This window comes from Sapajus apella, unplaced genomic scaffold, assembly GCF_009761245.1.
Source record: "Sapajus apella isolate SASKATOON/1434 unplaced genomic scaffold, GSC_monkey_1.0 scaffold21, whole genome shotgun sequence".
NCBI classification, from domain to species: Eukaryota; Metazoa; Chordata; class Mammalia; order Primates; family Cebidae; genus Sapajus; species Sapajus apella.
Genome location: NW_022436961.1, coordinates 7,912,748 through 7,936,589, shown reverse-complemented (window position 1 = coordinate 7,936,589; position 23,842 = coordinate 7,912,748). Strand labels below are relative to the sequence as shown.

General features: G+C 39.4%; 1 protein-coding gene across 9 annotated transcripts in view; it reads left to right on the top strand.

Annotated features, from left to right (window-relative positions):
* The window catches only part of UNC5D (unc-5 netrin receptor D), a 559,433-nt gene that overhangs the window by 490,211 nt on the left and 45,380 nt on the right, over positions 1-23,842 (top strand). For all 9 annotated transcript variants that reach the window (XM_032288254.1, XM_032288260.1, XM_032288261.1 and 6 more), the window contains 3 exons: positions 785-1,162; positions 5,391-5,475; positions 22,561-22,729. In XM_032288254.1, the coding sequence (XP_032144145.1) occupies positions 785-1,162; positions 5,391-5,475; positions 22,561-22,729 (632 nt within the window). The remainder of the gene's footprint in view (positions 1-784; positions 1,163-5,390; positions 5,476-22,560; positions 22,730-23,842) is intronic.

Below are 23,842 nucleotides of genomic sequence, written 5' to 3'. Positions count from 1 at the left end.
GCCCCAGCAGATGACAAAGCCCAATTTCTCATGTTTTTGCAAAGATGTTATATATTGTTTTCCCTTTATTTTGAGACGGAAAGGAAACCATTCTAAGCTGCTCCCCATGTAGAATCTAAGCCTCTCACTGTCTCTGGGTGGTGCATTCTTTCCCTCGCAGGGTGACATATGAATTATTAGAGCAAATTGGCTACTCAGATGTGGTGCGATTCATGAGGTGCCCTGACCCTTTTGCTCCGAGGACACATCATTTCCTCCCCAGCTCCAGAATCTGCCCAGAATTCCATATGAAATGCACTGGAACCGATGTAGCTTCGGTTATAAACAGCACTACCTAGTCACCACGCTGTGTTAACTCTTGCCATTTAAAATGAACAGATGTTATTTTTGCTCCAAACTGGACTGCAAAACATCATTCTTCCTTTTTTTTTTAATTTTAGCTTCTCTTTGCCAGTTAAAATTATCACATAAACAATAATACCTGAGTTCATTGCTTGACAGAGTGCCAGAAATAACTAGTTCTGAAAAGATAGCATGGAAAGATCTCTGGAAAGTGAAAGATTTGGGTCAGTGGTATTTAGAGACTGGACTCAGAAAGCTAGGGCTCTTGATTCAAAAGTTCTGGTCACTAGAGCCCAACCTGGCAGTGTGGGCCAGAAGAGCTAGCTTGGATTGGAACTGCTGGCACCCATGCAGGCTGTTGTGCAGTTTGTAGAGACAGAAGTACAGGGGTAACTGAGATGCCTTTTAGTTTCTGAGTGACAGATCAATTTTCTTTTACCAGGTAACTCCCTGCTCCTGAATTCCGCCATGCAGCCAGATCTGACAGTGAGCCGGACATACAGCGGACCCATCTGTTTGCAGGACCCTCTGGACAAGGAGCTCATGACAGAGTCCTCACTCTTTAACCCTTTGTCTGATATCAAAGTCAAAGTCCAGAGCTCATTCATGGTTTCCCTAGGAGTGTCTGAGAGAGCTGAGTACCATGGCAAGAATCATTCCAGAACTTTTCCCCATGGAAACAACCACAGCTTTAGTACGATGCATCCCAGAAACAAAACGCCCTACATCCAAAATCTGTCATCACTCCCCACAAGGACAGAACTGAGGACAACTGGTGTCTTTGGCCACTTAGGGGGGCGCTTAGTAATGCCAAATACAGGTGGGTGGTAAGTGTGTATTTGTGTGTTTTCTAACATTTGTTTAAAAGTTTTATTTTTACACAGTAACTTCCCATCAGATTCATTTTATGATGTGTACTGTCCCCTTGTCAGACCTGGAAACACTGTGGCTCTAGTAGTCCACTTGATTTACGCAGCAAACCAGAATGAATGCTAAGATTAGATTTTGCAATCTTCATCTCACCATGGATTGAATGCTCCCTCTGATTCCCTGTTAGAGCTGATAACTATATTTTCCTGAAAGGTTTGGGTAGTCCCCAGGCCCTAAGCCCCTTTGGAGTGTATTTCCTAGACATGATCAGAAAGCACTAAAACATTATCTCACATGACAGACCAGGGCCATGTTTGTACCTAGGCATGGTTTATGATAATTTAGATAATTTAGTGAAACAACATCTCATCAGTAACTGACCTACTCCATAGCCCTTGCTATATAGTGTTACTTTCTGATGGATGTGGGGTCATTGTGGAGTTGCTGTTTTGAATTCAAGCTTCACATCCAGGACTATGTCAGTATAATGAATTATCACATTTTTTTTTCCTTCTTTTGGCTAGAAACAGGAGATTGTCATGATGTTTTGACATGAGACTTAAGGTATCCAGCCCATATCACTTTTAAAATGATGTCCTTTCTATGGGGTAGTTTTCAGACCTAAACGGATGGTAGAGAAGGTCAATTTCTGCTCGGATTTCTAAGCAATGGGGAATTAGGTAGTGCACTGAAGCAGGTAGTAATCTGTTGGCTGCTAAGAGGGGAGATAATCTGTTGGATCTGTAGGTGTTTGTCAAACAATGGGCCAGCATTGAGTCAGGGCAATTATAGTCTAGGCGGATGTCTCTCTAGGGTGGAGCTAACTAACCTCTCAAATCAAGCATTTCATCCCATAAATAAAATCTGTAATAGGACTAGTCCGATTCTACCATTCTAGCTAAACTGACCCCTCTAGTAGCTTAGTGACTTGATACTGAAACTCATTTCTGGTTGATGAATATTTTCTTGTTCTCGCCCAGAGCAATTACTTACTTAAAATCTTCATTTCAATGCATATTTTACCTCATCAAAATAGCCCTCAATGGCAGCCCTAATTGAAAGGTTTTCTTTTTTTAAACTTCTCTTTCCCTAAATCTTCCTTGGTCAGTATGTTAGGACATGGCAAGGACCTTGGTTCAAATGTGTATGAGTGTCAATGTGTGAACATCTATGCATGATTTAATTCTTCCAGTTGATGACTGGCAGTTAGGGGAGTCAAAGGATAATGAGTCAATCAGCCAGATCTACCAATTATCTTTTCCTTAAGAATCCATAGACCAGACATGTGAGTCCTGAGGAAAGAAAAAGAATACAAGCCTTGACCTCTCAAAAGGAACAGGACATATCAGAGTTATACAAAGTTTGGCAGGGTGTGGTGGCATACACCTGTAGTCCCAGCTACTCAGAAAGCTGCGGTGGGGAAATCGCTTGAGTCTAGGAATTCGAGACCAGTGAGGGCAACATAGCAAGATGCGGTCTCTTAAAAAATGCCATAAAAACAAATAATTATATAAAGATGTGCATTTATCTTACCTCTTTATAGCTCATGCTTGGCACTTAGAAGGCTCTCGGTAGTTATTGGTTGATAAATTACCCACTAATCCTTCTCCCTCTTTGCATCCTCCTTTCTTAGTGTGTGTACCTTGTGTTTATACATGGGTAGAGGGAGTGCCATGACCAACCTGTTCATTGGCTGTGTTTGCTGTTCATCAACAAAAGCGAGATGACATCATGATGAATCAGATTTATCTTCACCTTTGAGAAGCACTCATGTTGAAAACTGAAAGTTCTCATAGCATTGTCAGTGATTCCCAAACAGTTTCTCCCTGAAATGGGGCGCTTTCAAAGCTCCTGACAAGGAGTGTTGGACAAGATTGAAGCTGTTCACTGGGAATGAGTTTGATGTAAAATAACTGTGGGGAAGTAAAACATATGCTCTGTTATTTGCAGGAAATAAATGCAAAATATGCCCTAGCGACCTAAAGTATAAAGAAAGCAAGGCACTGAAGCTAGATTGCTCTAATGCCATCCATCCTAAATTGTTTTGCCTGGCAATGATTTCTCCAAAAGGTTAGGGTGGTCTCCACACTCTCTATTTTTTTTCCAAATATAAAACAGGAAGCTCACACTGGTGCTTCTGTGATCATATCAAATAAAAGGTTGTTAGGGTAACAGGTAGACTATGGGGTATTATATTTTTCTTTAATCAGAGATAACTGGCGAGGGACATATTGAAATGAATTCTACTTTAGGGAATCACAGGCATAAAGCTGTCCCACCATGCCTCTCATTCTTCACAATCTGTTAAGTTGCCACTCCCCACGTGCCTTTATGTATACTATGTCAGACTCCACATAGTATTTGCATATTTGGAAAGGAGGAGAGGGGTAAGTATGTCTGAAAGATAATAACACCATTTCTGATTGAGGAAGAGAGAAAATCATTTAAAGCTCCAGTGATCCTATAGATTCAGGTTGAATTTAGGAGTATTCTGAATAATGTTTCAATCAAAACACAGAATTGAACTGACTTGAAAGGAATAAGATGTGATCTACACAGACAGCTCTTTCTCAAATGTCCTCACACATCTTTCTTCTGTTTTATTATAAGAGTTGGTCATCAGGCTATGATGATCTATAGAAGCTAACATGTCTCAGAGCCTGGCTTTTTTACTAAGAATTTTGAATTCTTTTCTTTCATTTATATCTTCATGATGTGTTTTTTGGCTTCCTCCTCAAGGACTGGCTTTGTGATTTCCAAGCACACCGGCTGTCCTATGTATTGTAGCTTGTGTTTAGCAGCAGGAAGGGTTATAATGGAGGCCCCTTCATTTGGCAACTGAATTTAAGGAAGAGTAGACAATGAAGGGAAGAGCCAGATTGGAGGTCTGTAAGTGTGGCAATTATGGTTCTATTGACATTAAGTTCCAGAATATAAATAGATCTCCATGTTATGAAGCTGTAACCAAGATTTAAACCTGCCTTATTCTTAGTGCTAGTGAAAGATACTGATGATAACTAGCATGTTACTGAATAATGCTCATAAATGTGAATCACAAATAACGTGTTTTGCACAAGGCTTACATTTTTTGATTCTGTAGCTGCTAACAGGCACATAGAAGGAGATTAGGAAAGCCTATCATCTCTAGATTTAAATTATCAGCAACCTGCAAGTTTTCTGAATGATTATATTAGCTCTAATGAAAGGAAGAAAAGATGAGAGCTGCCTTACTCAAATAATAGGAGGAAGCTTTGAGATTTTATTTTGTAAGATCTTACTATGTCTCTAGTTCATTTCTTTTCATAAACAAAAAGCTACATAAAAGTGAACCCCTGCCCTCTTTAGACTCTTCTCTCTTGGCCAAGGTGCAACATTTTCTTCACAGCATTCAAGAGGAAAGAGAGGACGTTTAAGATGCAGTGAGATGTGGCTCTCTATGCCTTCTCTTCCTGCATTGTATGATTTTATGAAAGTAAGGCTGTTAGTTTTTTCAATTTGACATTGACATGACTCTGGTTAAGTAACTTTTCGCCTTAAAGCTTTCTAGCTTCTGTTTGCTGGAAAGGGTCATACTGGTTGTGTAATAACCTGTAAGGCTCCTAAGCACATCAGATGCTTTTTATTTTATCTTTTTCTTGACAAAATGCAATACCCCATTGAGTACCACCTAAAGCTTGCTTCCAGATGCACAATTGATAAGACAGTTTCATCCCAGGTTCTAGCATAGTATTAGATTGGTCACCCAATATTTCATATACTTTTTCACAAAACAGATAGTGATGAGATAGAAAAATACATTTTTAAATTTTGGAGCAGATTAAGTGATACATGGATAACCTCTTATGTTCTCTGATATGTTTCATATTGCCTGGTCATAGAATGCTCAATCTTTTAAAAGAATTAGACAATGCTGGGAAGACAAAAAAAAAAAAAAAAAAAAAAAAAAAAAAAAGACTAATTTGAGTACTCAGTTGAATAATATGTCCTTCTTTATGTCACCATTATAAAACAATGTTTTTCCTTTATCATCTTGAACTTTAAACTTTCCAAGGATTGAGAGTTCATAAATTACCATGAAAAAGTAGCTAATTTTCCAGGTATCTGTACGGTGCTTGAGTGAGGAACTTCAAGATAATTGTAAAAATCTATGAATAATCTGCTGGCTTCTTTTGTTTTAGGAGTGAGCTTACTCATACCACACGGTGCCATCCCAGAGGAGAATTCTTGGGAGATTTATATGTCCATCAACCAAGGTGAACCCAGGTGAGAGACAAAGAATGACACAGTAAAATCAGTTTAGGCTGGACACAGAGACTCACACCTGTAATTGGGAGGCTGAGGCGGACAGATCACTTGAGGTCAAGAGTTCGACGCCAGCCTGGCCAACATGATGAAACCCTGTCTCTATTTAAAAAAAAAAAAAAAAAAAAAAAAAAACAAAAAACAGGTGGGTGTGGTGGTGCATGCCTGTAATCCCAGCTACTCAGGAGGCTGGGGCTGGAGAATTGCTTGAACCTGGACGGCAGAGGTTGCAGTAAGCTGAGATCATGCCACTGTAATCCAGCTTGGGTGACAGCGAGACTCTGTCTCAAGAAAAAAAAAAAATTAAATATGGAATGGAACTTTTGTAGAAAATCTGAAACTATTAAGAAAATGAGACTTAGAGGTGTATAGATGAGATCATAGACTCTAGAAAGGATAAAAATTGTTGCAAAACTGGCTGAAGTGAAAAAGTATGTGACTCCACAGTTTCATGGTAACCAGTCTCTGCATGGGAGACACCAAATGGAAAACAGTGAATTGTTAGACAGGTCAGTAGCAGGGCCACTCCATAAACCTTAACTGTCTCACAGAGTGTTCCTCTTAAAGGAAAATATCCCCAGAGGCACTCATTGGTCCTAAGTATGAGGCAAATACATACAGTGATTGATTCCTAATTCTTTTAAGGTCAGCAGAAGACCTACTCTATATAGCCTAAGAGACAATTTCTTAGGCAATATTTGGCAATGTAAAAATATGACCTGAAACTTCAATAGCTTTCAGGCTCGACAAATTTCAGCAGCATTAAATTCAATTACAGGAACAAATACAAATCTTGTCGCATTTTCTTTTAATGAAAGTAGTTGGTTATTTTCTTAGTGCAACTATAATATTTTTGGAAATGTTCTCTTCCTCCACACAAGATAAACCTAACTCCTCTTCAGAAAGCAATTTCTCTCATAAACTGGATATATACCTCTGGCATTTTTAGTCATAACATCTTGGTGATTTTAGAATAGATTTTTGTTGTTGTTAGCGGAGAACACATGAAAGAAAAACACTGGGAAGAAAAAAAGCCAGAGAAACAGATGGTTTAAACAGATTTCGATAGCTATTTCTATAAAAGTGTTGGTGTCCAGTGGTTTTAACTTTCTGCTGTACAGGGCTTGCGAGGCATGGAAGAAGAGTTTCTGCCAGTTGGTTGCTGGCGAGGCTGACTCTTAAAGGATTTGTGTGCAGGTTGTCCTATGTTGGAATCTCATGTTATTGCCTCAGTTGTCTAAAGCTAGATTCTTTCCTGATAGATCTGAAACAGTGCTGGTGTCTAAACATCTCCAATTGGCAAGTGGGGGAAACGGGGGATCAGAAAGTTTGGAGAGTTTACCCAAAACCTTAGGTTAGTCACTTAAACAGACCTAATTAATAATGGAGTACCCTGTAGGAAAGTCACCTCTTTTTTACCCACAGGGTTGATTTACTTAAGAAAGCAAACCTGTTTGAATTTGTGGTTATGGCCTATTACATATATGCTTTAAAACATATCATGCTGTAAAAATCAAATATGAGGTATAATTCAGTCTGCCTTCCCTGAATCACAGCTTCCTACACACTCCTAGTTATGCATCCCCCTCCCTTGGTTGTATTTGATCCAGTGAGCCTGTATTGAGTTTATTTCTCTCAAATCCAGCGTCTTCCACCTTATTACATGAGAGCCATCCTAGGGCAATGTCGCATTTTCCAAGGCACCTCATTTATAACTTACCTGCAATTTTAAAGAGAGAGGAATAGCTAAAAACTCACAAAAGGCCAAAGACCTCAAAAGACAGGTTGGCCTCACGTGGTCACCACTTGAATGCTTCAGAAGTTCCATGGTAACCAATTTGGTTTATCCTTCTATGTCTACTGCTGTCCAAGAAGGCAGACAGAGACAGAAGAATCTTATCTAAGACTTTAAATCTGTGAAGTCTGCGTTTTTCTCTCTACTAAAATGTGGGAAAAAAACACAAAATTACAGGAAGCTGCACTTTCCTTTTCAGGTAGCTGAAACCTTCCCAGATGTTATCTCTAAGGAAATGACCTGTCTCTGGGCTACAGGCCATTTACCTTCCTTCGCAAGCCTCACTCCCTTTTGACAGCTCAAAACTACTTAGAAAAACACTGAAAATAGCAAATACCTTTTTACTACTTCTTTTTAAGCTGGGGTGAATTATTTCATCCCTGTAAGGAAACTGCGTGGGTCTGAGTTCTTCAGCTTTTAAGCTTGTGATTAATCAGGAAAAGGCCATTGTGTCATCTTTTCTTTGTAATATCCCTCGAAAACCCATTTTCATTTTGTACTGCATGTCTGCCATCCTGAACTTGTGCTGAGAACAAGGCCTGTTTTCCTCAAAGTTCATGGAGCTGGAACACACTGCTTGGTTCCTTTCATCTTTACCTCTACACCCACTGCAGTCCCCTCCCTCTTACTTCATCGGTGTGAGAACTGGATTTACGGACTCTCCATGACCTCCACTCACACACACAGAGCACAGTAGGATCTTCCAAACCATGTCTTTATGCTGTATTGCAATTCAAGTCTGCTCCATTTTTCCTATTGACTATCCACTCCTGTTGCCGATGTCTGACTTGCAGCCCCAATATGGCAGAGTGATGATTTAATGGAAGTGGAACAGTTATGTTTAATCAGGGCTCTTAATCCATTCTAAGGATCGGATTAAAGGGGGTAGAGGGGTGAGGGTGGCTTCCTGGAGATGTCACTAAACTGAGTCTTAAAAGATGAATAGGGATTCACCAGACAAAGGAGTAAGGTCTATCACTCAATGATTTCCACCCTCCAGAATACATTTTCCTGTAATTTTCTATAGAGATTTAAGGGATAGAGGAGTCTAAACCCAGTGATTTTTTTTTTCCTCCTTTAAAGTTACCCTAATGTCAAAACATTGCATTCAACAGCTTCCTTCCAACTGTAGCCCAGGTCTTGCCACAGACAGAACAAAGAGTTGGTTTAATGCATTGTCCCATTCATAACATAGAGGGCATTTACTGACATCGTGGGAACAGGGACTGGAGTGGCCTGACACAAAGGCCATGGCATGAAATTGGAGCTGTCAGAACTAGCCTGTTGGTGAGAAGTCCTGGGGCTCCTCCTGGATCAAGGGTATGTAAGCCCTCCATACCAGATGTGGCCTCCTCCCTCCACAGGGCTTTACCCCTTGTGCAAGGGAGGAAACCAGCAGTGATCACTCAACAACAACAAAAACAAACAAACAAACAAACAAAAAAACCTTTAATTTGAAAAATTTGGGGTATTTCTTTTTATACATTTTATTGGGAATGGTTTCGAGGGAGGAAAATTTTGTCTTATACATGTTAGATCTTCCCCCGCCCCCCGAGATTCAGTCTTGCTGTGTTGCTCAGGCTGGAGTGCAGTGGTGTGATATCCACTCACTGCAACCTCAGCCTCCTGAGTAGCTGGGATTACAGGTTCCTGCCACCACGCCCGGCTAATTTTTGTACTTTCAGTAGAGACAGGGTTTCGCTATGTTGACCAGTCTGATCGTGAACTTCTGACCTCAGGTGATACGCCAGCCTCGGTCTCCCAAAATGCTGGGATTACAGGCATGAGCCAAAGGCTGGTTGTGGTGCCCAACCTTTAGATCATTTTTATAAAATTAAGGCATTCAAACAGGATTCTAAAAATCAACAATCTCATTTCGGAGGTTCTTGTCACCAATATTACAATAAGAGAATGATACAGATGGAGCAGGAAGTTCCTACTACTCCTCTCCCCGCTCCCCTTTTGCAACCCTCCCTACCCCATGGTTAAAGAGGAGAGAACTGGACCAGAAGATTATTATACGGGGCTTTCTTCTGAAAAGCAATAAAATGAAACCAAAGGCAAACATTCATTTCTTTTTCCACTTACACTGTCATGTGGATATTCCTGACCAAATGCTTAGACTAGAATCAAAAATGTTGTAAGTTGTGTTACTGAAGAATTTACAAAAGGACACGTTTTTGAATTTGGGCTCAGCCCAGATGGAACATTTCAACCACTTCTATTTCGTCAGATGGTATTATCTACCCAGTAGGTACATTTTGGGGTAAGGAATGAGAAGGTAGAGATGGTGGTAATAGAAAACATTATCCTTTTTAGGGTGCTTAGATGCTATAGTAGTTTTAAATAGCAAGGCATAAAATAAGAGCAAATAAAAGGCTAGAAAGACAAAAAAAATCTAGCTCTGGAAAATGGGGAAGGATAGAACTTCATTCCTACTAATGGGCTCACAAACACTGCAGTATAAGCTATTATTGTGGAGATGATTGTGTTTTTTCTTCCCTAGTAGCGAAAACCACACACATAAAAACAAAATAATAAACACACATATATATACACACCTCATATTTCATGCAGACCTAAGCACTCAAAAATGTCCTTGGACTATTTGAGAGGACCTCGTCTCCAGAAGGGTGAAAAGAGAACAGGCATATATCTTTTATCAATGAGATTAAGAGATGGGCCAGCTGGCCATTCTCTTAATAAGAATGGAGTTTTTATGATACGAATCTGTTTGTAGTGAACTATTCTTTATGTTATAGCAGACATTTGTGGCCATTCTAAACTACCCAGCTTAGTAAAATATGAAACTGTATGTGCTTTTTCTGGCAACTTTGAGGGCCTTGATTTTTCAGAAGGTAACACGCCCCCTCCTGCTGCCAAGTCCAGGAGTTTGAGACCAGCCTGGGCAACAAGTGAAACTTTGTACAGAAAATAAAAATAATAAAACAAAATTAGTCAGGCATGGTGGTGAATGCCTGTAGTCCCAGGTACTCGGGAAGCTGGGGTGGGAGGATAGCTTGAGCCTGGGAGGTCAAGGCTGCAGTGAGCCAAGATTGTAGCACTTCACCCTAGCCTGTGCTATAGAGCAAGACCCTGTCTCAAACAACAACTAAAAAAAAAAAAAGGAGTCTTAAAAACCAAATTACACTATTTTAATAACTAGATGTTACTGAACAGTTATATAATGAAATGTCTTCAAGGGACACTGTTACTGTGGATGGTTTCACCAGGCATGATTGTTAACGATTACTAGAAAAACCAAAACCATAGCTCATATATTTCATACATAATAGGTTAAGCCCCATAAGCAAACCCAGTTCTTTAAATGAATGACCATATTGCAGTGTGGTATATATGGTGACCAGATCTAAAGGATGGGCCCTCTTTAAAGGCTCAGGGAAAGTTTCAGAGAAGTAACAGTTGTCTTATAAACTAAAACAGAGTAAAAGGGGTTCTACTCCAAGGGAGTGGTGTGTTCACAGGCACAGAGGTGTAAATAGCATCACCTATTTTGGAAGCTAAGCAAAGCCAAACGAAACATGAAAGGAAGGATGACCAGGAATGAGGCTGAAAAAAATAGAGGCTAGATCATGTAGCAATGTTTGCCACCCAGAGACTATCCAGTTTATCTGGTGGGTAGGGGTAAATGAGGCTTAAGATTTGGGATACCTAGTCATGCTTATATTTTAGATAGATTGTGTTTCATCTCTACCAATGCTACCCAAGTTCAAATCTTCATAAGGTAAGCACCTTCCTTGAGAGCACAGTGAAACTATGTTTTATTTTCCTTGGCACAATTATTAATAGTGTTTCTTTTCCTCCTCAAAAGTATCTCAATTTGGGCAATAACTTATAGTCACTCTACTTTTGAGTATCCTTGTCTCTAGTTTTTAATGTTTCTAAATCCATCCTCTAATCCCCACCTTGCTCTCAGTGGGGAGTTTTTTGGGATAGACTTGGGGAGGAACTTGGCAAGATCTGTTGTGTGTGTGTGTTTTAATGTGTGGTGAAGGAGTTGAAGATAAATCCCAGAATTCTGGCCCAGAAACTGATGATTAATTAGGAGAGAGATTTGCTGACTGAAGGTCACTTGAGAGTTTGTGATAATAGTTGCTCTGGGAGAAGCTTTGGATTTCTTTTCAGGAAATAAACATAGCTCTTTGACTTACAAGAGAAAGGGTAGGGAAAAAAAAAAGACTGAAGAATAAAGGGAAAATAATATTTATAACTCAGAACAAAAAATGACTGCTGAATCGAAATCCCATATTGGCTTTCGACAGAGCACATGACCATAATCTTATTTAACTAGTAAGATGTCATGATATTAGGCATAATTATGACTACCTGCTTCATTCAAGCAAAATCTTCTGGCTTTGTTTTCTTTGCCTTCCAAAATAAGAACATGCTGGTCCTGGAACTCATTGAAGTGAACTGATAACCTACATAACTTGTCAGGAAAATAATGCAGACTTGGGTGTTGACAATGCATAAGAATTAAAAGAATATCAGAAATGACATAGCATGGTAGAGTGGAAAGGACACGGAAGTCTTGGGTTCCAAGCCCCGCTCAGCAACAGCCTGTGTAACCTTGAGCAAATCATTCTCTTTCTCTGGGCCTCAGTTTTGTCATCTGCCAATTTTACATGTTAGTAACTTTGCTTTCAGATTTTGATGAGGATGATAAAATAACTTGATGGCTCACAAGTCTGATATGAACTGTGAAGTACTGTTTAAATTTTACATTTGGAAATCATCTTATACCTGGTCTTCCCTTTTTTTTTTTTTTTTTTTTTTGAGACAGAGTTTTGTTCTTGTTGCCCAGACTAGAGTGCAATGGCAGGATCTCAGCTCACTGCAACCTTCACCTCCCGGGTTCAAGGGATTCTCCTGCCTCAGCCTCCTGAGTAGCTAGGATTACAGACATGTGCCACCATACCTGGTTAATTTTGTATTTTTAGTAGAGACAGGGTTTCTCCATGTTGCTCAGGCTGGTCTTAAACTCCCTCAGGTGATCTACCTGCCTCAGCCTCCCAAAGTGCTGAAATTACAGGTGTGAGCCACCATGCCCGGCCTAGTCTTGTTTTGTTACATAGAGAACAGAAATTCTCTGAAGTGCATGGAATTTGCTTTAGCTCTGTCCCAGTGATGTAGAGCACACCTCCTTTGCTAACACGGTCCTAGACTCAAAGGAAAGATTAATTCAATTACAGCAAACATATTAATAGTTCGCTTTAAAATCAAGAGCCTCATGAAGATACGAATAACTCCCTGCATCAATTCCTCTGAGTCTATCTCTATTTCTTATAACGCTCTGGCATGTGATTTATATTTTAAAGGTATATCATATGAGCCTACACAGTAGGCTCCACATGGGCTGGTGTGAAGATTAGGAAATCAGTGACCAGTCAAGCAGGGCAGGCCAGTCAAGCATATGCCACCTTGAACAAGATTTTTCCCTATCCATTTTGCCAGGCTTTTCTTGCTAGTGATGGATGAAAATGCTTGAATCATCCCTGTCATCATTTGTGTTCAATGGTCAATCATGGATTTGAATCTGGTTTGTTGCCATAAGTGAGATTTAGAAACTTGTCTTTTGTCTTGGAAGAATCCAATTGATGGCATATACCTATTTCTTCCAAGAGATTTGGCATTAATTAACTCTATATCAGGCATAGAGAATTACTGAGAAAAGATGCTTCCCAGGTAACAAAGGGGGTCTTTTCTGTTAGTGCCAGGGGAGTAAATTGCTGCCATTTGGGAAATACATTAATTCTTTCAGGCAACCAGTGCCATGCGGTGTAATAAAAAGGGCAATTTATCACATGGTATCTTAATGGCCTAGAAGGGTTAATGCACCTTTAGTTGAGGATTGTACTCTGTTCCCCAGTGAAATCATGATGATTTCTTCACAGAGTCATTTAGGTTAGAATATAATGCCATTAATCCCCCATCAGCCACACATCCCCCAAAAAATGAGCAGAGGAACAGATAGACGGAGAGGAACAAAATTTTTTTAAATCACATTGTCATTTTAAGACCTGCTCTTTTTGGAAAGGAGCATTTCTCCATGCTATTCCACTCCACCTCACACCCCCAAGGTCCACAAGTAAACACATGTAAATATAAACTGCCATCATCTTAATCAGAGTGCATTTGAAGCCCATGGGCACTCACAATGTGAAATAATTAGAGCAGCCCAGAAGAGTCTTTAATTAAAGATGCCATTGACAAGATAACAATGGTTTTTGAATGTTGTTAATGGATCTGAATGGAAGGTGTACCTTAATTCAATAAGGGGAAAGTCACTGGATCATGAGTTTGATTGCACATTATAAAGGGGCACATGTGCCATCTCTTTTATTGCCCATGCTGGAAGTAGAAATAACCTGTCTTATTAAGATATTTAATATATATCATCCTTTCCACTTCACTTTGTTATAGCCTAATAAAAATGCCAGAAGACACCAGCCCAAAAGGAGACAGCCCCCACACTTTCTAAGACAATCCACATAGCCCTTTGAAAATCTGGATAATCAACCTCCTATTTCTCAGAGTTATGATCTTTAAAATAAACCATAATAACTTCCCAGGATTCCCTAAAGTTGTATACAAATATGGAGCTTCACTTTGCAAATTATGGTGGGGGTTCTGGAAACTGAAGCCATGAAGATAGCCCTAAAGTGAACAGATACCTTGGTTGGATTGCATGGTGTGTGAGAGACAATAGTGGCTCAGGAGGCAGCCACAGGGGGTCTCAAGGCATGAAAAGCATGGCAGAAGTAGAAAGCTGGCTCCCTAGAGATGTCATGTCCTAGTTCCTAGAACCTGTGAATCTACAACTGTGCAAAGGGGAATTTGCAGATGTAATTAAGATGAAAGACTTTGAGAAGCAGATTATCCTGGACTATCCAAGGAGACCTAACATAAGGGTCCTTAGGAGAGGAAGGTAGGAATATCAGAGTGACCGATGGATTTGAAGGTGTCATGTTCCTGGCTTGAAGATGGAAGAAGGGGCCTTGAGCCAAGGAATACAGGTAGCCTCTAGAAACTGGATTCTCCTAGAACCTTCAGAAGGAGAACAAGGCTACTGTCAGCCGTCTTATTAGCTTAATGAGACTTCTGACCTAGAGAACTGTGGGGTAATTTGTGTTTTAAGCCAGGAGGTCTGTGCTATAGCAGTAATGGGAAACTAATACAAGCGTCTATTTTGGCCCCTTTGTGTACTTCGAGGCCCTGCTTTCCTTGGGCTTTGTTTAGTAGTGTCTGTGAGTCCAGTCTTAACAATTCCCATACCAACATTTTAATTTAAACTCCAGGTGTGGAGATTATATCCCAGGGAACATATTCCTTCTTCCTTCCACTGCCTACCTACCACATCCCCACTGAAGACACACCCCAATCACAACTAACAGAGCAGTAGACTGTGGTTCCAGCTCTGCCTCAAAGTTGAGCTGTGACTTTGGATCACCCACCCCATGCCATGCATCTGAATAAAAAAGGTGTTGGCCTCATAACTCCTGAGCCCCTCCCCAGCCTAAAATAAAAGGGTTCTGTGAAATAGGTTTCAGTATAAATGGATAAGCCACATGGTGGCTATAAAAAAAAATGCCCCATCAGCATGACACATAGTCCCACTCTTCTCCCATCCTCTTCATGCTTATTCATTTTCAGGCACTTTCAATGAGCCATCCTCTCACTGCCTCCCTTCTTCTAAAAAGACAAGCTAAATGCAAGCCCAACACTGCATGAAAGATGAAGCTTAAAATTGTGTCTAGGAACTGGTGATTTACACATGATTTGTGATTCCTGTAGTATATTAATTGGTAAACATCCTAGGAATGTGTGTGTAAACTAAAGTCGTTTAACATATGCAAACAGGGTAATCTCTCTGTGTGGTGTTGCTCAAATTTCAGCAAATTCAGATACTCATTGCAAATTGTGTATGTAATTCCCCTCCCACCCCAACCCTGTATGCCATCTCTCTTTCTGTGATCCTCTTTCAGATAATAGCATGTGGGTGACCCAGATCTTTAAGCCCTTTACTAGTAGATCCATATGCTTCTATTCTCAGTAAATTGTGCTTGTTGCTTGTAATAATCCACTGTTCTAACTGCTCCTTTTCCTGCCCCAATGAATGGAATATAATGGCTTGATGAGCTATAACATTACAAGTTACTGCTAATCAATCCCTCAACCTGACATCCTTGCTTATTAATTCACATGTTACTTAGAGAAACGGGATGTAGGAACAGTCCCTGTGTAGTTGGATTTTCCATCTTGGTAGTATCGGCCAGGTCCTTAATATTCAGAATTTAAATTTGACCATCGTCCAAATTCCACTTCAGAATGGAATGTCCCATATTTGATAGAGCACTAAGGCCCCAGGACATGAGAGGTCTTGCTTTGCATATTTTCTTAAGAACTACACAACTTTGCTATCAAATGTTAGTGCCAGCACCACCTTTCATGTAGAAAATGCAGGTTCCTGGGCCCTATCCCAGAAAGAGCAAATCAGAATCTTCATTGCTGGCATCCAGGAATAAAATTTTAAATAAGCTTCCTACGAAATTTTGAAAAAAAAAATAATAACAGTTTTAGAACCACTTGAAGATTAAAACAGGAATCTGTTATAATAAAGAGAGATTGCTGAAAGTCACTTTTGTCCTCCATTCTGCCCCTGACTTCCTGTTCCCTCTCTCCAGGAGTCTGTTTTCTTAAGTCACACATAGCGATTGCCAGAAGTGGAGGACATAGCCACAGTGTTGGGATTGACTGATGGGAAAAGCTGGTTTTAAAGGGTCCATCTCTCTGGGAGATTCTATGATGTCATTTCCCTGGGGCTGATCTGAAATCTCTGGTCAGAGCAATCGAGTAAGAGAGAGATCTGACTCAAAAAAAAAAAAAAAAAAAAAAAAAAAGAGAGAGAGAGAGAGACAAGTAATAAACCTTAAAACCTTAATGTTTATCCACAGCAATTTTAGCACCCCAGGTCAAAATCCGAGGATCTTAATGGAAAATGAATAACAAAACTATATGTCTTTTTGGCTGGAAAACTCTAGGAGGCTGCTTTCTGAGCTTTTAAGACTGAGTACAGCTTCCATCTATCAGCCTTGATGTCTTTTCCATTCAAATATGATTTAATTATTTATCAACCCAGGGTCTGACATAGTAAAACCATCATTACTCTCCTGCCTGGATTCCTGAGTGATACTCTGGGTAAAGGTGATCAAACCAACATTAATCTAGAATATAGACCATAAGGAGGAAAGGAGGAAACAGTAATTACTAAGCCCAGCATGCAAGACAACAGCTACAGTAAAAACCTCATCTTGGACCTTGGAACTGGTTGGTCGCTTTCCTTAAAGAAAGTGAAGTGGTGCCGGTCTAACAGCAGGTAAAGGAGTATTGAGCAGAGAGGCAAAATGTCCATGACAAACCTCTAGTGCTGCCATGGTTATTCGCAGTTGCTGCCTTGCAGTTGACTTTCAGCACGACCTCCAGTTGGCACTGGTGTGCAACTGGGTGCTGTAGGATGTTAGGTACTAAGTGGTGAGGTCTGGACCATCACCCTGTCACTACCAACTGTGGTGCCTTCATTATTCTCCACAATTTGTTTCATACATTAATCAGTGGCCCTGCTGATTTCTTTTAAAATTATTTCAATAGTTTTGGGGAAACAGGTATTGTTTGGTTACATGAATGAGTTATTTAGTGGTGATTTCTGAAATTCTGGTGCATCCATCACCCTAGTGGTGTATACTGTACCCAACCACTGACAGCACTAGATAGGTCATCAAGACAGAAAGTCAACAAAGAAACAATGGACTTAAATTATAGCCTGGAACAAAATAGACTTAACAGATATTTGCAAAATAGCCTGCCTGCTGATTTCTTTGTAAAAATTCTCCCTGAGCTTTTTATTTTCATACATCCATTATTTTATTTTATTTTATTTTATTTTTTGAGACAGAGTCTCGCTCTGTCGCCCAGGCTGGAGTACACTGGGGCGATCTCGGCTCGCTTCAACCTCCGCCTCCTGGGTTTGAGCAATTCTCTTACCTCGGCCTCCTGAGTAACTGGGACTACAAGGGCCACCATGCCTAGCTAATTTTTTTATATGTATATGTATGTATGTGTGTGTGTGTATATATATATATATATATGTATATTATATATGTGTGTGTGTGTGTATATATATATATATTTATATGTATATATATATACATTTTTTTTTCAGTAGAGATGGGGTCTTATCATTTTGGCCAGCCTAGTTTTGAACTCCTGACCTCAAGTGATCCTCCTACCTCAGCCTCCCAAAATGCTGTGATTGCAGACGTGAGCCACCATGCCTGGCTGCATTCACTTAAACAAATATTTTTTTTTTAATATTGACAGAATTTCAAACTCAAGTTGCCAGAGTAGTATCAAGAATTCCTGTGTATCCTGCACTCAAATTCACAAATGTCAATATTTTACTTTTTTGTATTTGTCTCTTTCCTCTCTCCTTCATTTCCATATACATATAAATGAATAAAATACATGTGTATATATATGTGCATGTATATACACATATATATGTATATATACATGCACGTATACACGTATATATGTATACATGCATGTATATATACACATGTGTTTTATTCATTTATATGTATATAAAAATGGAAAGGAAAGAGACATACAAAAAATTAGTAAAATATTAACATTTGTGAATATATATATATATATATATATATTAAACCACAGTGAACAAGATAACCCTTTATCACTAGATATTTCCACGTATGTATCCCCCAAACAAGAAATTCTCATATATAACCATAGCACAATTAACAGGAGAAATTAACATTAATAAAATACTCTTACTACTCTAAACACCTGATTTGTATTTCATTTGTTTTCTGAATAATGTTCTTGAGAGCAAATTAAAGTCCAAGTTCCCTCATTGCATGCTGTTGTCCTGTGCCTCTGGTCTGCTTTCTTCTGGAACCATTCCTGAGACTTTGTATTTCATGACATTGACAACTTTAAAGAGTGCAGATGAGTTATTTTGGAGAATATGCCTTTCTCTGAGCTTGTCTAATGTTTCCTTATGAGGAGCTTCAGGCTGTGGACTTTTAGCACGAATGTCACAGAAGTGATGCTAGGTTCTCTTCACTGTGTCCTATCAGGAAGGCATATTCTGTGGATCCATCCCATTCCTGGGAATCTTAACTTGGTAATTCATGTTAGGTGGTGTCTGCTGGGAAAGTACTATTTTACCCTTGGTAATTAGTTAAGTACCTTATGTGAGAATGTGTAAACAATTCTTTATTACTGTTTAAACTTTCACCTAATGGGTTAACATCCATTTACAATTCTCAACTGAACCAGGTATTTATGTAGTTGATTGTTAATTGATGGTTTTCTACATTTATTAGTTGGTTTTCTCTTGTGTGGAAGAGTTTTCACTTCTTATTGATTAATTTCTTTGTGAATTTTTATTTTGTGGAATCTTATAGTATTACTCAATGAGTTATAATTCTTTATTGTCATAATCTAATGCTCAAAACGTTCCAGATTTGATCAGTGAGAATCTCTTCAAGCTGGCTTCTGTGTCCTTTTCAACAAGTATTTTTGAGTGCTTACAGGATATATCAGGCATTGGGGATGCAATTATGAGCTAATCAGAAAAAAAGAAAAAAATCCCTGTAATCCCAGCTACTCAGGAGGCTGAGGCAGGAGAATCACTTGAACCCAGGATATGGAGGCTGCAGTGAGCAAAGATGGTACCACTGCACTTCTGCCAGGGCAACAAGAGTGAAATGCTGTCTCAAAAAAGAAAGAAAGAAAAAGAAAGCACCCTGGCTTCCAGGAAATTATGCAGAGAAAAAAAATAACAATAAATAGGCAAATGGTGTGGCACACTAGAGGGCATTAAGTGTTGAGGAGAAAAAGCAAAACCAAGATCTGCGTTTAGTATTGGGAATGTTTTGATTACCAAGTCCTGGTCAGAGAAAGCCTTATTAGTAGATGTCAGTTAAATAAGGACCTGACAGGCACAAGGGGGGTAAATCATGTGGATGTCTAGGGGAAAACTCCTCCAGGCAGCACCCAGGACCCCAGAGGAGGAGGAACTATAGCAGTCCCATGAGGTGAGAACACATTGGCATTTTTAGTAAGATGACTGAGGTGGCTGCATGGAGGACAGACAGTGAAAGGCAAGGATAAAAGCAAGGAGACCAGCATCATTTCCAAGGAGCCTTAAATGCCCATCGTGCACATTCCTAAGGCATTGAGAATTGAAGTCAGAGTGTACATTGATGCAATGACAATATATGACAATTGCATGAATTAGTCATCTCAGAAAGAGGAGTTCCTATAGAAATAAGACCTATCTCTTAAATTATTAAACTTTTTGTATCTATATACAGCATTTAAACTACAAATATATATGCATGTATGTATATGTGAATATGTATGTACAGATAGAGAACAATGAAAAACATTACGTAGCAAAAGCTCAAAAAGGTTTTTCAGTCTACAGACCATACTACGGTGTGTGATACATTGAGGTGGTTGGTATTTTTATCTTAAAATCACTGCTGTTAGTAGTTCACAGTTATTAGCTCACAGCATTTTTAGAAAAATGTGTTACTTTTTTTTTCTCAGCAAGGACATGTATACTGCCTTGTTGTGGATTATGAAATATGGGAAAGCTTAAATGCTATCTATGCTTTCTTTAAGAAGAAGGTTCATTTTTGTCCACATCCAATTAAAGGTTTCTCTCCCCAGCCCTCTGTCCTCAAGTGTCCTGAATCTATATCCATGATTACACTGGGACTATATTCCACCTCCTTCTCTGATCTTTCCTTGGAATGTCATAAGATCCAGCAATTTGGCCAGAAATCTCCTAATGGTAACAGAAAAGTACAATCTGGTCACAGAGAGTGAGAGCCTGTGAGTGAGAAATTTTGGGTTATTTTACTGCCATCACCTTGACTAACTCCTCTGTGACCTTATGCTGTTAACGCCTGCCTCCACAGGTGTGTGAAGAGCTTTAATTAATATTTGTAAATCTCCCTTTTTGTCACAGATAGGAGGTAGCAGAAAAGGAAGCATTGTTCTTAATCACAGGGAGAAAAAAAATGGAGAGATTTTTGTGAAGTTCTGGTGAACTTCCTTTACCAGAGACCTACATCCTACACCCATGGACACTATTTTCACAGGAGGAGCATTAAATATAAATCTTGATTTACTTACTTTGAACTTAAGGAAATGCCCAATGCCTATTTAATGCAAAGCTCCTATTCGATGCCCTGGCTCATATTCAATATATGCTGCCTCTGACTCCTAAAGCTGTTTAAGTTACCACTGTGAAAGGAACCTTGCTATTCACAATGAGTGTGAGAGTTCACCTAATTAGCTGATTTCATTTCATTTGGCCTTAAATAATTCCCCAAATTCCCATATGTTTGAACAATATGTTCAACAAGGGGGATGATTCTCTGAAAGCAATTAAATAGTTCTTTTAGGAGAGCTTGTCATCGGTCACTCATAAGCATTCCTGCTATTCCTGTCCACGATGAATGCAGGCGGCAATTACATGGAAAGTGCTTCACCCTCGCTGATGGCCGCTGGCAGGCACCCACATACAGGCTGCATATTGGAATTTCATATTTTTTTCAAACCTCAAGTATATTATTCTAGGCTTTCCATAGAGTGTGTGCTGTTGCTAATATACTGCTTTCCCATCCCCCTCTCCTCGCATGCCCTACCTAAAGGTAAATTAAGACATAATCATCTTAACCATGTTTTGTCCGTATAGGAAGAACTATCCATTTTGGACTGTGGTTACCTTTGTGGAAGATTGAACTTTTTAAAGGTATCTCCAGGGCTTCTTGGAGAGGAGAGGAGACAGGGTGATAATGTTACATCTCCTGTTTCAGACACAGTAAACATAAGATGCTTCTCAATTATATGGCTTGGCTTTATTGCAGCAGCAAATGATAATGAGCTCAAGTATGACCATTACTAACTTGAGAGAATAGGAGATGTCAACATAAGCAATTCACAAATGAATAGCACCTTAGATGAACTCAGAGAAAAACTCTTTGTTTATACAAGATCATGGGAAAGGTGGCATATTTTAGCACTAAATTGTATCTTTATTTTGCCCAAGGGGTTGCTTTTTTGGTCAAGGATGACAAATGTAAATGTCCTTCCTAGGTGGTATAAGTAAAAGCTTTGGTAATAATGCCAATGCCAGCTCTCCCACTAGCATTGCTCTATATTCAACATTATTATCTTTCTTACGAGTGAAAATACAGCAAACAAAAAAGGATCAAATAGCTTGTTGAAGAACACATATGCCATTAGGGGAAAAATAAGCAGACTTCTGGGTTCTTCTCACTGATGACTGTTCCGTAAACTATTCCTCCTTACTATTTGGGCCACAGATTAAAAACGAAAGCCAAAAAAACGAAAGAGGGAGGCATTCCGTTAGGTATTATTATCCCATTTTAGTTAACTGTCGCTTTTTTTTAATATTTTCCATGACTCTGCATTGTCTCTGTAAATAACTAACAATGCAGAAAATCTGAACACCAGGTTTGGATGCAATAATTTTAAATTTAGATCTAAAATAGAAAATAGTTGGAAGATATATATTTATGTATTATCCACATTTGTAGCTGTCTACCGTGCTATCGCTTTATGAGCTATGTATTTGTGCATTGGCAAAAAGTTTTCAAAGCAAGAATAGACACTCATTCTTTATATTAAAAATACTGTTTTGCTTCATAATAATTTGCTTTATACTTTACCAACATTAAACATATTTTAGATTGTGTTTGGATAAAAGAAATTTGATGGTAACAAGACTACCAGATCAGTCATTTCTATAAAGTTTTTGTTTGCTCATTGGTAATGGCATCAACAAGAATAAAGATTTGGTAGCTGGTACGTGACCCACCATCCAGGTCTTTGCATTCTCCAATTCTGCCCCCTATTTCCAAAGAAGCATTTGCCATTTTGTTAATTGGTTTGTCAAAACCTAGATTTGAAATCTATATGTGAACTCCCTCCATGTGCCTGAGAAGTTCAGGACAAATGCCTGTTCTCCAGACCAGTCCTTCGTAAAAGAAAATCCTGGAAAGGAATACTTACAAGCATGAAGAAAACCCCAGTCCGTTAACCAAATTCTCATTCAGATATGCCCCCTCCTCTACCTACTTCTCTCTTTTATCCTTTTTTCTACTGTGAAGCCTCCAGTCAGATGGCTCTGAGGTGCTCCTGAGTCCTGAAGTCACCTGTGGTCCTCCAGACATGATCGTCACCACTCCCTTTGCATTGACTATCCCACACTGTGCAGATGTCAGTTCTGAGCACTGGAATATCCATTTAAAGAAGAGAACACAGCAGGGCAAATGGGAGGTGAGACTCTTTACTTCCTTTTTTGAACAATGGGATTTCGCTTCCACCTATGGAATAGATTTAACTTTAACATTAGAACACCACAAATCAGCATTTCTTTGTTTGGCAAAGGGTTGGTGGCAAGTGTTTTATAATATCCTAAACATATTGATTAGTTTTGTTTTGTTTTGTTTTCCATGATAACAGAAAAGAGAAGCAAGAGATAATCCAAAGCTTTCTTGTTTGGTTTTAGAATATAGTTGTAATTACCCACATAATCATCTCCACTTACATACCTGCTCATTAACTCCCTTCACTTCCTCCTTCACCTTGTCCCTGTCTGAATGGACATTATTCTGTGGTCTCTGTGGAGTTAAGGAGGAGGTTCAGGGCAGACAGTCTGTGTTCAGAAAGGAAATAACTATATCTATTTTTTTTTCCATCCTGGGGATTAGAAGGCATCTATGTTTAATCAGGAACACATTTAGTACTTAATATATTTTTTTAGTTAACAAATGCATTGAAAATTGTCATCAGTGTTTGTTTCCTTGTGTGTATGAATGCATACAGAAGGGATACGTATGACAAGGAAAGAGAATGAGAATACATAATAGGACATGAACAACAAGGGAGACCGTCACAGCAAAGACAGATTGCAGTTGAATTACTATTTTAAGTGAAAGCTCTGATTTATCTGCCCAATAGTGCTTCCTTGTGTCCATCTGAAGTCAGTTTGTATGAAAGCAGAATTATCTTGTTGGAACACAGTGACCTGTTCCAGGCAGTCCTGGGGTCCTGCCTCCCAGGAGGTACTTCAGGCCAAATAAGTAAAAGGAAAATCATGTTTCTTTTATTTTTTTTCTTCTTTTCTTTGAGATGGAGTTTCGCTCTTGTTACCCAGGCTGGAATGCAGTGGCGTGATCTCGGCTCACTGCAACATCCACCTCCTGGGTTCAAGCAATTCTCCTGCCTCAGCCTCCCGAGTAGCTGGGACTACTGGAGCGCGCCACCATGCCCAGCTAATTATTTGTATTTTTAGTAAGACGGGGTTTCACCATGTTGACCAGGATGGTCTCAATCTCTTGACCTCATAATCCACCTGCCTCGGCCTCCCAAAGTGCTGGGATTATAGGC